This window comes from Mustela erminea, chromosome 9 (genome assembly GCF_009829155.1).
Source record: "Mustela erminea isolate mMusErm1 chromosome 9, mMusErm1.Pri, whole genome shotgun sequence".
Classification (NCBI taxonomy): domain Eukaryota; kingdom Metazoa; phylum Chordata; class Mammalia; order Carnivora; family Mustelidae; genus Mustela; species Mustela erminea.
The window spans coordinates 107204-122291 of NC_045622.1; the positions used below are offsets into that span (position 1 = coordinate 107204).

The 15088-nt window shown below is 47.3% G+C and overlaps 1 protein-coding gene across 3 annotated transcripts in view; it reads right to left on the bottom strand.

The window, feature by feature from the left end:
* TRPC6 (transient receptor potential cation channel subfamily C member 6) overlaps window positions 1-15088 on the bottom strand; it is a 102928-nt gene that overhangs the window by 26685 nt on the left and 61155 nt on the right. For all 3 annotated transcript variants that reach the window (XM_032358688.1, XM_032358686.1, XM_032358687.1), the window contains exons 2-3: window positions 5913-6687; window positions 858-1043 (exon numbers count right to left, since the gene is read on the bottom strand). In XM_032358688.1, the coding sequence (XP_032214579.1) occupies window positions 858-1043; window positions 5913-6687 (961 nt within the window). The remainder of the gene's footprint in view (window positions 1-857; window positions 1044-5912; window positions 6688-15088) is intronic.

The following is a 15088-nucleotide window of genomic DNA, read 5'->3' on the forward strand; positions in this document are numbered from 1 at the left end:
GTAAGCTGATTAAAGGGAACCATGATATATCAACACAGCCTTTGAGAAGATGAGACGGATGTTCATTGACTGAGATGTGAAGATGTCCAAGACACAAATTTGTGGAGAGAAATAGAATAGGGATTAACTACTCTCCATTAAGAATTGGGAATATAGAGGGGTGCCTGGTGGGTTCAGTCCCTGCAACATGTGACTCTTGATCTTGGGGCCATTAGTTCAAGTACTATAGTAGGTATAGAAATTACTTAAAAGTAAAATCCTAAAAAAAAAAAACGTTGTGAAGGGAAAAAGGGTGCATGTCTATACTGCTTTACCATAAGCATGTATGACTTTTATTAGACTACCTTATTATGTAATAAAAAATCCATACAGACTTTTTTTTATAGAATTTATCCTTAAAAACTGACTTTTAAAAGATATTTAACTTAAGAAAGCAATCACAAATGTGGGCACTCCATTAAGACCAAGACTGAACGTACCCCACAAGTAACATTGGAAGGATGGAGGGCTTAGGTCCTGGAACACATCAACAGATGGGAAATGGAACTGGTTCTCAAACACTGATGTTCCTCCATATAACCAATACCTTATAATCCGGACACACGCAATCATTTTTATTTCATTGGTTAAGTAAAAGGAAAGCAGCAATCATGACATAAATAAGTCTAGAATTCATAGACGGGCATGTACAGTAGGTTCAATGACTCACAGCTAGGCTCTTTGGATTACAGAGGACTTCCCCTGTGCACCTATAGATTAGAAAAACTCAGCCCAAGGTAATCATGGCGGCCCTTCATCCTGACCCAGCACCAAGGAAAATGGAAATGATGTAAATGTGGCATCAGGCCTGATCTTACTTTTTTTACTTCGTATTTAATGGCAAGTTTTAAGCGGCTGAGATTTGGACGAGCGTGATCTCCCCCACTGTGGCGCACATCAGCGTCCCCATTCAGGATGGCCTCTACTTCTTCCGTATTTCTGCACAGATCAAGAAGTCCAACGACAAAGTCTTTGCACTGCATTGACAGCTTTTTGTAGTCATTCTAGGACAGATAAAGCAGAACAAATATCAGTAACAGAGAAGTAGCACATGTGCTGTGCTACCGACTGGAATTTATCAGGGACTTGACTGTGTGTAGAGAAAACAAATGGGAAAATTCTATCTTTAGGTTTACTGTTCTTTTAATGTGCATTAATTGCTGTGCTGCTGAGTAATTTCTGAACTATCTTATCATCATAAAGATCTTCTTCGTATCCAAAGAAAGGAGATTTTTAAAACATAATCCAAGCTATGGAAAAGTCATGTACTCGGCCAAACTCTGTGGGGGGGGGGGGTGTCAGGAAAGATACAAAGTAAGCAACTTCCCACCAGCCTGATCATACTACTTTGCATATATAGTATCTCTTATGTTCACACAAGGACATAACCCACATCTGAAAGATCTTTGGAAGATCTTGTAAACCCGGTTGGTAAACTTGAGAAACACAGGACATTTGGACAGGCTCCAGAGAAAAACAAATATATGTGATTTATCTATTTAATACATTGTTACTGAGGAACTAAACCAAAATCAGGGTCAAAAGACAAGATCTAATACAAACTCTGAAAATCAAGATTCTTTTCTTTGGAGAAAAGGAAATTTAAGAATATTTTTTGTTTTAATTTATTGCTGATGGCCTAATATTATGTTGGGAAGATTTAAAAAGTTTAGATAATATTCAAATGTCAAAAATTCATACCTTGAAAACATACTCAACATTACTATTCATCAGAGAAATGCAAGTCAAAACCACAATGAGACACCACCTTACATCTGTGAGAATGGCTAAAACCGCAAAACCAAGAAACAATGTGTTGCCAAGAATGTAGAAAAAAGGGAACTTGCATGCACTGTTGGCAATGTTGGGAATACAAATTGGTACAGATGCTATGGAAAACAGTCTGCAGGCTTCTCAAAAAAGTAAGGGACTCCTGGGGGGCTCAGTGGGTTAAGGGAGCGATTCTTGGTTTTAGCTCAGGTCATGATCTCAGGGTCATGGGATCAAGCCCCTTGTCAGGCTCTGAGCTCAGAGGGAGTCTGCTTGAAATTCTCTCCCTCTGCTCTTTCCCCTGCTCTAACATGTGTGTGCATGCCCCCCCCCAACATAAAGAAATATTCTTTAAAAAAAATTAAAAATAGAAATACCATAGGGTCTAGTAATGCCACTACCGGATGTTTACCCAGAGAAAAGCAAATACAGTAATTTGAAAAGATACATGCACCCCTTGATTTTAGCAGTGTTATTTACAGTAGTTATTTACAGTGTGTAAGTGGGGTAAGTGCCCACGAGTGGTGAATGGATGAAGAAGGGGTGTCTATACCCCCATGGAATATTACTCTGCCGTGAAAAAGAATGAGATCTCGCCATTTAGGGTATTCCACTGAATGAAATAAGTCTGACGGTGAAAGACAAACACTCATATGTTAAATCTAAAGAGTCAAAACAAGCAGAAACAGACCCATCAACAGAGAACAGACTGGCGATCGCCAGAGGAGAGAGGGCAGAGGCTGGGCAAAACGGGGGCAGGGGACTGGAGGTCAGGCTTCCAGCTCCGGAACGAACAGTTCACGGGAGGAAAAGCACAGCACAGGGAGTGCAGTCAGTGTCGTGCAATAACGTTGTGCGGTGACAGATGGCAGTAGGAGGCGCAGACTTGCCCAACCACTGTGTGGCACGCCTGAGACTAATGCGACACTGTCTGTCAACAACGCCTCAATTAAAAAAAAAAAAACTAAATTCATATACACTGACATCTGCATTCAGGTCTTCCTAATACTTCCTCCCTATTTTTTCTCTTCCTTGAAATGAGACCATTTATAGCCCCATGTTCCTCAAGAAAACCTACTAACTCAGGCTTGTTGCCCTGCAAATGGATCCCATCTTCTCCCGTAATCTTCACAGTCGTCTCATTTACTTCGGTTAGATAATGTGTCCAAGATCCTGCAGACACTTAGTATCAAAATCAGGCTTTAACTCCTGCTCTGTTTGGCCCCAAACCCCCTGCCTTGAAGAATTCTGCCACTTTGTCTCCTGTTTGTAGAAGGCGTTTCTGTTTTGATCTTTGAAGATGTGGGAAGCAAGGAAGGCGAATACAACGCCCATCTTGCACCTCAAAGCTCCGAGGTCCCCTGACGTCCCACAGCCTGAGTGGCAGAGTTTACTGTTGGAGCCACAGCTTTGCTGCTTGTCTCCTTCATCCTGAAACCACCGGTGTGCCTGGGACGGACAGACCCCTAAGAACCAGGAGAGGAAGACGCTGGACTATGAGTGGCGCCGGATGTTAGTCAGCAGGTAATATTTGGGGGAAGTCTGCACGTGCGAGGCAACTCCTCGGGCTCCTGTCTGGGAACTCTGCCAAGCAGCTTCCTTTCCAGGTTAGTGACATCTACACATGACACGTTGCTAACCGCAGGTGCGGACAGGCTCTCTAAGGGCAGCTTGATACAACGAACTATGCTTAACTGAGAATGGCTTGTGCTACTTCCAAACTGTCTGACTACCAGGTCAGAGAGTATATGAAGTCACAAGGAAACAGCTTTACCCCTTTCGTGCAATAGTCAGTCAGGGCCCTGGGGACAGATTAGGAAGGACGCAAGCGCTTATGTTTCCCAGACCCACTACCAAGTAGAGTGGCTAGGGGCTGGGGCTTTTATACTTGAATAAACCTGTAATCAGACCACAGATCCTCCTTTGTTAGCTGGTGACCTCAGATAGGGTAGAACCATTCTACGAAGTATGTGCTACTATTATTCCCATTTTAAGAATGAGAAAACCGAGGTTTGGTGAGATTAAACAAGTGCTCAACTACATGTGCAAAGTGCTTAGCTTGGTGTTCAGCATTTAGCAAGCATTCGGGAAAACAGTTATTTTATTTCATTTCATCAAAGGAAAGATCTGGGACACCTGCGTGGCTCTGTTGGTTAAGAATCTGACACTTGGTTTTGGCTCAGGTCATGATCCCAGGGTCCTTGGATCGAGTCCCACATTCAGGATCCCTGCTCAGCGGGGAGTCTGCTTCTCACTCTCCCTCTGTCCTAGCTCCCGCTTGTGCTCTCTCTCTCTCAAATAAATAAATAAAATATTTTTTTAAAAAGAAGGCACTATGCAGGCATCAAAAAAAAAAATAAAATGAAATCTTGCCATTTATGAAAATGTGGATGGAACTAAGGGTATCATGCTAAGCAAAATAAGTCAATCAGAGAAAGACAATTATCATAGGTTCTCTCTGATATGAGGAATTTGAGAGGCAGGGTGGGGGGTCGTGGGGGGAAGGGAGGGAAAAATAAAACAAGATGAAACCAGAGAGGGAAACAAACCATAAGAGACTCTTAATCTCATGAAACAAACTGAGGGTTGCTGGGGATGGGGGGTTAGGGAGAGGGTGGCCGGGTGATGGACACTGGGGAGGGCTGTGCTACGGTGAGTGCTGTGAAGTGTGTAAGACTGATGATTCACAGACCTGTACCCCTGGGGCAAATAATACACTCTATGTTAATAAAAAAATTTTTTTTTAATTAAAAAAGACAAGATCTGAAAAGAGCCTTCCCTGACATTTGCAAATACCCATGCGGCTACAGGTAAACGTCAGTGCATCTAGTGTATCTCACAGGTAGCCCTCAGTTCCTGGATGAACCCCTCGTCCTCTTAAAGACAAACATGTAAGGCTCAAAATCGATGCTATCTAGAATTTCAAGCACCGCGGGTACAATCAGACATTTAAAAGCAGAGTGTGGGGCAGCGCAGTTCAGGAGGAAGCATGTCCGCTGGAAAGTTGCATGTGAGAGCTCCGTGCTCTTTGTTTACGACCAGCTGAAAAGCCGCGTGAGAGCTCTAAAGGGTCACTGCTAATTCTCAATCACACGAACAAAGCATTTTTTTTTTTTAAAGAGAGAGTAAGACCACGGGAATCCATTGACACGTGTTCTCATATTTTAAGTTCTCTCAGACTGACAGGTAAGGACACCGGCCGCTGACCATTAGCTGGATGCAGCTGTGACTGCAGTTCCTCAAAAGGGACAGTGAAGCTGGCAGCTGCGTTAACGCTGGGTCACCCCACACATTAGCAAATTAGAACTGAGCGTCTGCCGGACAACCTCCGAGCTGGGAAGAGGTGACCGGCGGGAGCTGGGCTGGGTACCGGGCTCTCACCCTCTCTGAACGCGGCACAAGCAACAAGACTCCTCCATGTTCCTTCTGCATGAGGACTACTTTCGCAGAAACAAGCTTCTGTTTTTGCTCTGATCTTGCCTGACGTAGCCGTTCCCTGCCCGGCATCCCCAAACCCCATGCATTCTGCCCGAAACAGCTGAAATGCCATGGGACCCTCCCTGCCCTGGGAACCCGTCTGAGCTAAACGCTGCTCTCCCCGGCTAGCGGAGCTCATCCCCGCCTCCCACTTCTCTCTGAACCGTACCTATTTCTCTGCACCCCAGGTCACGCCATGACTTCCTCCCCCTCACTTGTCTCTCTGGCCTCAGCAGCACCTCCCGCCGTGCTCTGAACGCAGACGTGTCCCCCGGGAGACAGAGCCCAGCTGGAGCACAGCGTGCCTGTGCCCGGAGCCCAGCTCCGCCGATCCCCCATCGTTGGTCAGGAGCCTCCACCACCTTTCTGTGCCCTCATCCCTTCCTCTGAGAAGCAGCCAGTATCCTGTCAAGGCTGTGATGAGAACTAGAGCAAACAAAGTGTGTACAGTGGAACATCTCTAAAAATTTTACCACATCTCATTCTGACAAAGAGCTTGTTCAAAGAACACATGCAGTTACTTCCTGCCCACAGTGACTACCACAATGCTGAGTGCCCAGTGGAAGCTTAAAAATACCCTGGACTCCGGCTCCTGCAGGGTCAAGTGCTCAGCGAGGACCACCTACCTTGAACTCCTTCTCAATGTTGGCCAACACTGCCAGCTCATTGCTCAGCTCCAAAGCGGTCATGACCGGGTCCTCGCTGGACAGCGACAGGTAAGCTGGGCTCGCCAGGCCCTTGTAGGCGTTGATCCTGGACCTGGAGTGGCTGAAGGAGTCGTGCTTCTGTTTCTGGCTGCACTCGCCGCACTTGCAGAAGTAGTCGTGAGGCCGTTCGATCCGAGCCCCCTTCCGCAAGAGCGTGTGCACGATTTCGTACTCCTGGCAGTGGGCGGCCAGGATGATGGGCGTGACGTCGTGGGAGAACCGCGTGCCGTCCTCATCGTAGGCGTAGAAGTCGTCTTGCTGGAGTTCGGACTGGCTGGGGCTCGTGGCTAGCCGCCTGCCCTCCGCGAAAGCCGGGTGGCTGAGAATGGCTTCCACGATCCGAACGTAGCCTTTACTGATGGCGAGGAGCAAGGCGTCCCCGACGCGAGCCAGGTTTTCCTTCTTGAGAAGCAGCTCCGTGATCTCCAGGTGCTCGTTGGCCACGGCCAGCTGCAGGGCATTCTGGCCCATGTAGTCCACGCAGTTGACGTTCAGCGACACACACTCCTCCAGCATCTTCCTCACCACGGGGATGTTGCCGTACTCCGCGGCATCTAGGAACCGTTCCTCCTCAGCCGACAAGCTTGTGGAGCGGTCATTAAACATGTAGGCAGGTCCCCGGTTGGCTAACCTTCTCCCCTTCTCCCGGAGAATCGTCTGCCGCCGGTGGGCCAGCCTGCTGTCAGCGTCCCAGCTGTAATAAAGCAGAAAGATTGGGAACAAATCCTATTAGGAGCATTTCACTGTGCCAGACGGCCTCCCGTTCATCTAATGCAACCCTCAAGGATATCGGATGCTGCCGCAGCGTCTCTAGACCACTGCAACGCACATGAAGATGCGTTTATCTGTTAATGGATTCCAAGAGCTTGCTTCTCCTTTAAGAAAGTCAGGCACTTTGTGAATTTTGAGGTTTCCGCTTGGGGTGCAAACTGGCAATTCCCATAATCTCTCTGGGCCGTTTGCATGGGGATTAACAGGTGTATTTCAGTCACAGAGGGTATAAGGCCCAGAAAAACCAATGGTGAGAAAAGTAGGAACTTTTCTGTCCTTATAAATCTTACAGTCTCGGGGGAAATGGGGGATCAGCACAGTGCCTTGTTTTCTGCCGTTTGTCATGATAAGCCCCGAGCCAGGTCACCTACGATGCTTTCAGGAGAAAGTTACAGGCTAAACACGGGAGAATAAGGACTCAGGCGCAGGTGTGTGTGGGGAGTGCAGGACAGAGGTCGGGGCAGGTGGAGAGCTTCTCCAGAGTAGGCATCGACGAGATGCTACAGCACAGGTTTCATTGGCAGGACTCAGACTCTGCGAGGTGTTCTAAAAATCACTGGAGATGAGAACATGGTGATTAAGGCATAGGGTGAAAAGAACATTTCCATGATGGAGACACTGGTCCAGGAGGGGCCTGGCCTTCAACATAAGCCCTCAGTCTGGGCGACAAGAAGTGATCCCTTCTCTAATCAAATGATACTTTTTTTTCTTATTGATTTATAAATTTATGACAAAGTTTAAGGCTCAATCCTTATCACTGTCACCAACTGGCCTGAAATGGGTGACTCCCTGCAGAACAGGAAAGGGCCACGAGGGCCACGTTAGGAGTCGGGGGCTGGGGCTGAAAAGAAGGAGAAAGGTGTGACTGATGATAGAAGTGACGGCTGCTTCCTGTCTTTGTAAATGTTTCTAGAGCCATCCCTCTGAAGACTTGTCACGCATTTCCCATCAGGAAGAGAGCTTAAATCAGTCCAAAGACCCCATAATGATCCTCCCTTCCAATGCGGACTAATTATCTTTCTCTAGGAGTCCTTATCCATCTCGATACCAAATCTCTAGTCTATGGTAGTATGATGGCCAAAGAAGTAGCAAGAGCTCAGCAGCACAGAAACGGATCACGGTTCTCTGAGCAGCTCCAAGAGCACGCTGCCGTTTTCACCCTGTTTTCCAGAGACTGATTCAACCCAGAGCCCTTCAGCCATCCACGGTCTCTCTTCAAAATTAACCAGGCTGATGTTTTATTTAAGAGACAACTTTGTAAATTCAAAAACTGATGTCCAGGGAGGCGCCCGATGGCTCAGTTGGTTAAGTGTCTGTCTTTTGATTTCAGCTCAGGAGATGATCTCAGGGTCATGGGATCAGGCTCTGCATCAGGCTCCACAACCCCTCTCCCTCCGCTCCCCTCCGCGCTCTCTCTCTCTAAAATAAATAAATAAAATCTTTAGAAATAAAAACATAATCAATCAATCAATTATGTCAAGGGCCAATAGCCAGACATATGCCACATTTCCAGTAATTTTTAAAGCAGGTCTTTATGTTAAAAATAGAGTTACCAGGGGTGCCTGGGTGGCTCAGTGAGTTAATTCTCTGCCTTCAGCTCAGGTCAAGGTCTCAGGGTCCTGGATCGAGTCCTGCATCAGGCTCTCTGTTCAGCGGGGAGCCTGCTTCCCCACCACCCGCCTCTGCCTGCCTCTCTGCCTGCTTGTGATCTCAGAGATCACAAGCAGGCAGAGATCACAAGCAGGCAAAAATAGAGCTACCTTACAACCCAGTAGTTGCACAATAGGGTATTTACCCCAAAGACACAGATGTAGTGAAAAGAAAGGGCATGTGCACCCCAATGTTCATAGCAGCAATGTCTACAATAGCCAAACTGTGGAAGGAGCCGAGATGACCTTCAGCAAACGAATGGATAAAGAAGATGTGGTCCATGTACACAATGGAATGTTACTCAACCATCAGAAAGGATGATACCCAACTTTTGTACCAACATGGATGGAACTGGGTGGGGGGGAGTATGTTGAGTGAAGAAAGTCAGGCAGAGAAAGTCACTTATCACATGGTTTCACTCATACCTGGAACATAAGAGATAGTGCGGAGGAGCACAGGGGAAGGGAGGGGAAACTGCGTGGGAAGAAATCAGAGAGGGAGACAAACCGTGAGAGACCCTGGACTCCAGGAAACAGACTGGTTGCTGGAGCGGGGGAGAGTCAAGGGCTGGGGTAACCGGGTGACGGGCATGAAGGAGGGCATGTGATGTGGTAAGCACTGGGTGTTACACACAACTGAGGAATCACCGAATATTGCCCTAAAAACTGTAGTTTGGCTAACTGAACATAATAAAAATAAATAAACATAAATAAAAAATAAAAATAAAACTACTCTAGTGTAAGACTGAGATCTGCTTTTTTCTCTGTTAGAGACAAAGTTTTCTTGGATCGTTGGTCTGTTTCGGGTAAGATATAATAAACAAAGTTTCTTCTTTATTTTATCTACCCAGAAAGCCAAAGTCTCTATGTTTCGCCTTTATCAGGTCTTTGTTCACTTAAGAAAGTTAAAACTTCTCAATGTTAAAGGTGCCCAATATTGCCAACAACTAAATTGCCTTCTAAAGACTCTCTCATTGCCACCGTGGGTAAAAAGGTAATTAAATATCAAGTTGTGTAACGATCTATAACCCTACTTAGGCATGCACTGTAAACCCTTCTGAGGTGTTGTTTTGTTGTTGTTGTTTTTAAGATTTTATTTATTTATTTGTCAGAGAGAGAGAGTACAGACAGGCAGAGAAGCAGGCAGAGGGAGAGGGAGAAGCAGGCTCTGTGTGGAGCAGGGAGCCCGATGCGGGGCTGGATCCCATGACGCCGGGACCATGACCTGAGCCGAAGGCAGAGGCTTAACGACTGAGCACCCAGGCGCCCTCATTTTTAATTTTATCGAAGTCACGCATGCGCACAACTTAAGGACTCCACAAACATGTTATAGGAAACCAGCAAGTCTTTGTTCTTCATTTCCCCTCTTCCTGATCCCGAGGCAGTAATGTCAACTGTTTTAGCTGATTATTGAATAATTTCAATCCTTGTATCCATATAACTTTGTAACACTGTGATTTCTAATTTTCCAGGTTTGTCATTATCTGTGGACGACCCACGGAAGCTGAGCATTTAGCTCACTTTCACAGTCTCCCTCCCTCCCACACACACCCACAGGCACACACACAACCACATGCACGGCCCCATCACTCCACAGGCACAGCACACATCTCGCCCGTAACTATGGTGTTCGAGTAACGTGGGGCTGGTCCCGGTCGCGACACACAGCGCATGTGGTGCCTGTCCTTGCTTCCCTGTGCCCTGACCCCCCGTGGTTAAAAATTCTCTTTCTGTATTCATACCCTCATGTTCTGTGTACCTATGACCAGATCAACAAAACTCGACTCTCCTTCGATCTGAATCTTCTTGTGATTCATCCAGCACACTACGTATTTGTTTAACTTGAGCTTCATGAAGGGGGTCTGCTAACCGGACCTGGACGCGGTCTAGACTTGAATGGGTGTTGTCTTTGGACCTTGCTTTTGGCTTCCTCCCAGGGGTTCTCTGCACTTTGTGTTTGCTTTGGGTGCCCCGTGTAGGGTACCCCAGGACCCCGCCCCCTGCCAAGTCATGCCTGTGTTCCAGCACGGCACAGCCTCCAGGAGCTGCCTGAGGAAGGCAGATCTCTTCAGATGCTGCACGTCTAGAGGTGACCTTGTATAATCAACAGCCTTACTGCTATCTTGGTTGCATAGAGACTTCTAGGTTGACAGTAATTTTAGAAGAATTATTCTACTAGATTCTAGCTTTTTTTTTTTAACATTTTATTTACTTATTTGAGAGGGGAGAAGCAGACTCCCTGTGGAGCTGGGAGCCTGACGTGGGACTCGATCCCATGACTCCCGGGTCATGACCTGAGCTGAAGGCAGCGGCCCAACCGACTGAGCCACCCAGGCACCCTAGATTCTGGTTTTTACGGTGCTATTGGGAAATAACATTCTGGATATTCTCTTTGCCTCTGATGCCATAAATTACATAGTTTTTTTACTGGAGGGAATCTGTTTTCCTCCACGGTTTTGTGCACCCAGTAATTCTTTTCATCTGCAAAAAAAATGTGGCCTCTTCTAAGAAATTTTTTTTTTCTTTTCTGAGAAATATTGTTGACTGATGTCTCTGGTAATTTTGTTTCTGAAGGTCATGGTTATTTCTGGGACTCCTTTTGGATGCTGGACATTCTGGGATTACTGTTTAGTTTTTTTTATCTTTTCTCTCTGACTTTCCAGTTAATTCATGTGTTTGTTTGTTTGGTTGGATTTGTGGAGTTTTCATTTTTTGTATTTTGTTTTGTTTTCTTTTTGTTTTAGAATATGGACATTTCTTTAACTTTATCTTCTAATAAATTTTTTGAAAGTTTTTCTCTGATCTTGTGTTTTTAATTCTCATCTTTTTGTCGTTTATAACACTTTTGCTGGTTTCACAGACACATTATCTTCTCTTCCCTAAATCCAGAGACATTACTGATAAAGACCACACAGATCCGAACGATTCAGAGAACTTACTCCCACACTGCTTTGTAATGAATATTTTGTACTCTATATTTCATGTCAGAGTTTTTCCTCAAAAAGCTAGTGGACCTTAGTAGATATTCTTTTCCATTAAAAAATAAGTATTAATTCCAATGTCTTTTCTAAATTCTTCCCCAAAAGAATTTGCTAATGTCGGTTTTGGCAAAAAGTGATTCTCAGGGGTGAGCTTCTGGAAGAGCAGCGTCATCTCTGCGTTAACAGAATGCGTGAGGCAGACCCTCGAAGAGGTCACCCAGACCCCACCCGTCGTCCCTCGGAGATTCTGAGCCCCCTTCCCTCTCTCTGCCGCTCCTCTGGCTTCTAGGAACCCACCCGGTCCTGCCTCCTTGCACCACCCGCTTCGCTGCTGTAGACCAGAGGAGCCTCGACCCTGAGGCGGGGAAAGCGTCTGCAGAACACGCATAACACGCTGGGAAAGAAAAACTAAAATCAAAGGAGAAAAGAGCTAAGATGAGGGGTTTGTGGAAGTGCGAGGAGTGAGCACGCGGGGGAAAGTTCTCGTGCTACTAGGACAAAACCAACAAAGCACAAATGGACGCAAAATGGTACCAACTACCAAGAACTCAAGAGCCACGTCTCTGTACTGTTCTTTCTCTTCGGTAAGGATGGGTGAACGGTCACTCCAGCCTATGTCACGGGACCCCGAATGGTCACTCTGGCCTATGTCACGGGACCCCGAATGGTCACTCTGGCCTATGTCACGGGACCTTCCAGGGCAACCGAAGTGACAAATGTGGGCGGCGCCTCAGCTGGGGCCACGGGCGTCTGCGTTTCTGTGAACAAGAAGCCCCCAGCGTTTGCACCTCGCAGCCTAGTCGGCTGGAAAGGCAAGAACGGCCATGGAGACGAGCGGCTTTTGTCCGTTTAGAGGAAGAAAGATTATCATCGGTAACGTCACTCATATCCCAGTTTCCAGGGTTTTATTCTTGCACACAACACCTCTAAATAGACACTGAGGTAGAGTTGTGTCGTCTTTAATTCTAATCCTGACTTATGACTTGAATCCCTGCTTGTCTGGACAAGGGAAGGTTCAACGCTGACAGGCCACCCTTCCTAAGGGTCTGTCCGTCTCCTCCCGGACGGCTACGGCTTTCGTACCAACAGCAAACACATCTCCACAGAGATTGCTTCCTTCCGTTTCAAAGCATCTTCCGGCTCCTCGCGGCAAGCACTAACATTAACCCACCGGAGAAGTGTACGTTTCAGAGACGATTTATTTAGCTTCACCCTGTTGCCAGCACCCTGTGGACGCACGGGGAGCCCGAGGCAGAGTGTTGGGAGGGGCACGTGAGATGCTCTGAGGAACACGGCCACGGCAGGCACAGGAGGGCAGGCCTCCTCGCAGGGGCCGGTGGTCAACGGAGGCCTGCCAGCAAGGCAACCCAACAAAACGCACCCTTGGCTGTCTCCCGGCTCCCGAACTGCAGTCTGAGAACCCTCCACGTGTTGTATCTGGTCACACATGCTCTGGCTCCATCCCTACCTTCCAAATGCAAAAGCAGAATGTGTAGAACGACTCAAGGAATTCACAAGTTAACCCCTTCAAGGCGATCCTCAGTGCCGCTGGATTACAAGTGCCTCCTGCCCCGAGAACAGAGTCTATAAGGCTGTGTTGTAGGACTGTACCTTAACCCCAAAGAAACCAAGTTGAACCATCTACCAGGAGGAGGAACAGCCACCCAAAGCCACACATCAGTCAACAGAAGAGATATTTTCACTCCAGCTGAAGGGCACACTTCGACCAAGTCAGTTCTTCTGTTTAAGAAAAATATGTACTAAGAATTTTTCTCCATCCACTTAGCCATATGCAGCATGACTGGGTCTTTAGTGACCTACATTTTCATGTCTGTATTTTAAAAAGTCGTTTTATCACAAGACGTAAAAACCAGTTCTAGGAAGGAGTGTCACTCACTAGCCATGCCCCTTGGTACACAAATATTGACCAGGCCACGAAAATCAACAGTTTTCACATGCCTCATTTTCCTGATTCTTTCTGCTGGCAAAACAGAAAGAATCTTGCTCCGGAAAGGGGGGGGATGGAACAGTCCGTCGCTACTGAAAATGCCGGCAGCGCAAAGTGGCCGCGGAGCCGAGTGGACTGTGTGCTCGGAGCCGAGAGCGCGCGCCTTCATTCCTCCATTTCCTGGTCAAGCGTGATGTGCCCTTGCCGGATGGACGGCTCTTACGCAAACCAAGCTTTATGTTAAGTACGTGGCTTAACGATTGGCTCTTTGCTTCAAAAACCCTTGACACTGTCAAGTGAAAGCACACTTGGACTGAAGCAAACACGTGAAAAATACGGCTATGTCCGCAGCCCGGGAAGAGCCACGTCCACGGCCAGACGTGCACCAAGAGGTGAGGACGGAGGAGATTCCAATTAGCGATAATCGCGCCTCGAGGAAACCTCATTGGCTACGGTACTGCCACCGCGCAAAGCCAGGATGGAGGGGATTCCAGAGCATCGTTTCTATTTCCTGCACGGTGACCCGTGGGGAAAATCAGACGCGAGTGTCTGGAGAGTAAGAGTCAACACGACCAGCAAACGTGCAGAGCACTTTACAGGATGAATGGTAAAAGCACTTTTCTTCTGACTTTATAAGAATGAGGTGGTTTTTACCTCGCTTCCTCCCTGGCCACACACATCCCTGGCCTTCCCTTCAGGGCTGAGGGAGCGGTAAACATTGAGAGTGGTTTTCTGTGTCCCCGGAGAGCAAGGACGGCTTTGCCGTATTCACCAGGAGATCCCCCTGTGCTTAGTGGAAAGGCACAGTACGAACCGTAAGAGGAATAACGTTCAAACATTATTGAGCCCACTGCGTCCCGTTAAGGCAAACACAACCCCATAAACACACACCAGGCTGACGGAGGTAGCAGACAGAGGAAACAGAGAGCCGTATCTTTTTAACGGCATCCCTGTGACTTGCCTGGATCCAGAAGTGGATCCAGGCAAAGGATTCTGTCCTTTGACAAGATCCAAGAAAGGATCTTGTCCTTTCCTGTAACCTTTCCTGCTCTCTCCCCGTGTCCTTCACACCCCACGCAGCATACCCACATGTTCACAATGTATTCCCAAATCCGGGGACTCCCATTGGGCTCTCAAAAGAGCAAGTCTTGATTTTGACTCGGTCAGCTTCAGCGTCCCCCCGGAGGTGTCCCATTCCCTCCAACACCGTCTTCCTGTGTGCTCAGTCACGCGAATCGCGCCGCTCCTGTGTTCAACAAGGGACAGCACACCCCAACCGCTCGTCACTGTTGTTGGGAGCCAGCGTGTCTTGTGTATGTTACACATTTTTGTTTATTTTTATCGCCAGTTGACATTTTGCTTTTATAAAGTAGAAACCTGGGGCACCTGGGTGGTTCAGTGGGTTAAGCCTCTGCCTTCGGCTCAGGTCGTGATCTCAGGGTCCTGGGATCGAGCCCCGCATTGGGCTCCCTGCTCAGTGGGGAGTCTGCCTCGTCTCCCTCTCCCTCTGCTGCTCCCCTCACTTGTGCTCCCTCTCTGATAAATAAATAAAATCTTTAAAAGAAAGAAACAAACAAACAAGCAAGCAAGCAAACCTGACCATGTGAGAGAATGGAAACCAGAGTAAACAAGGAAACAGGTACAGATTGTTCATAAAATAACAAAGTCGGAAGGGTAAGTTTCCCGGCAGCCCCTCCCGTTCGGGGACTACTCACTTGCGAACATTCGTAGGTAGCTCTCTGGGCA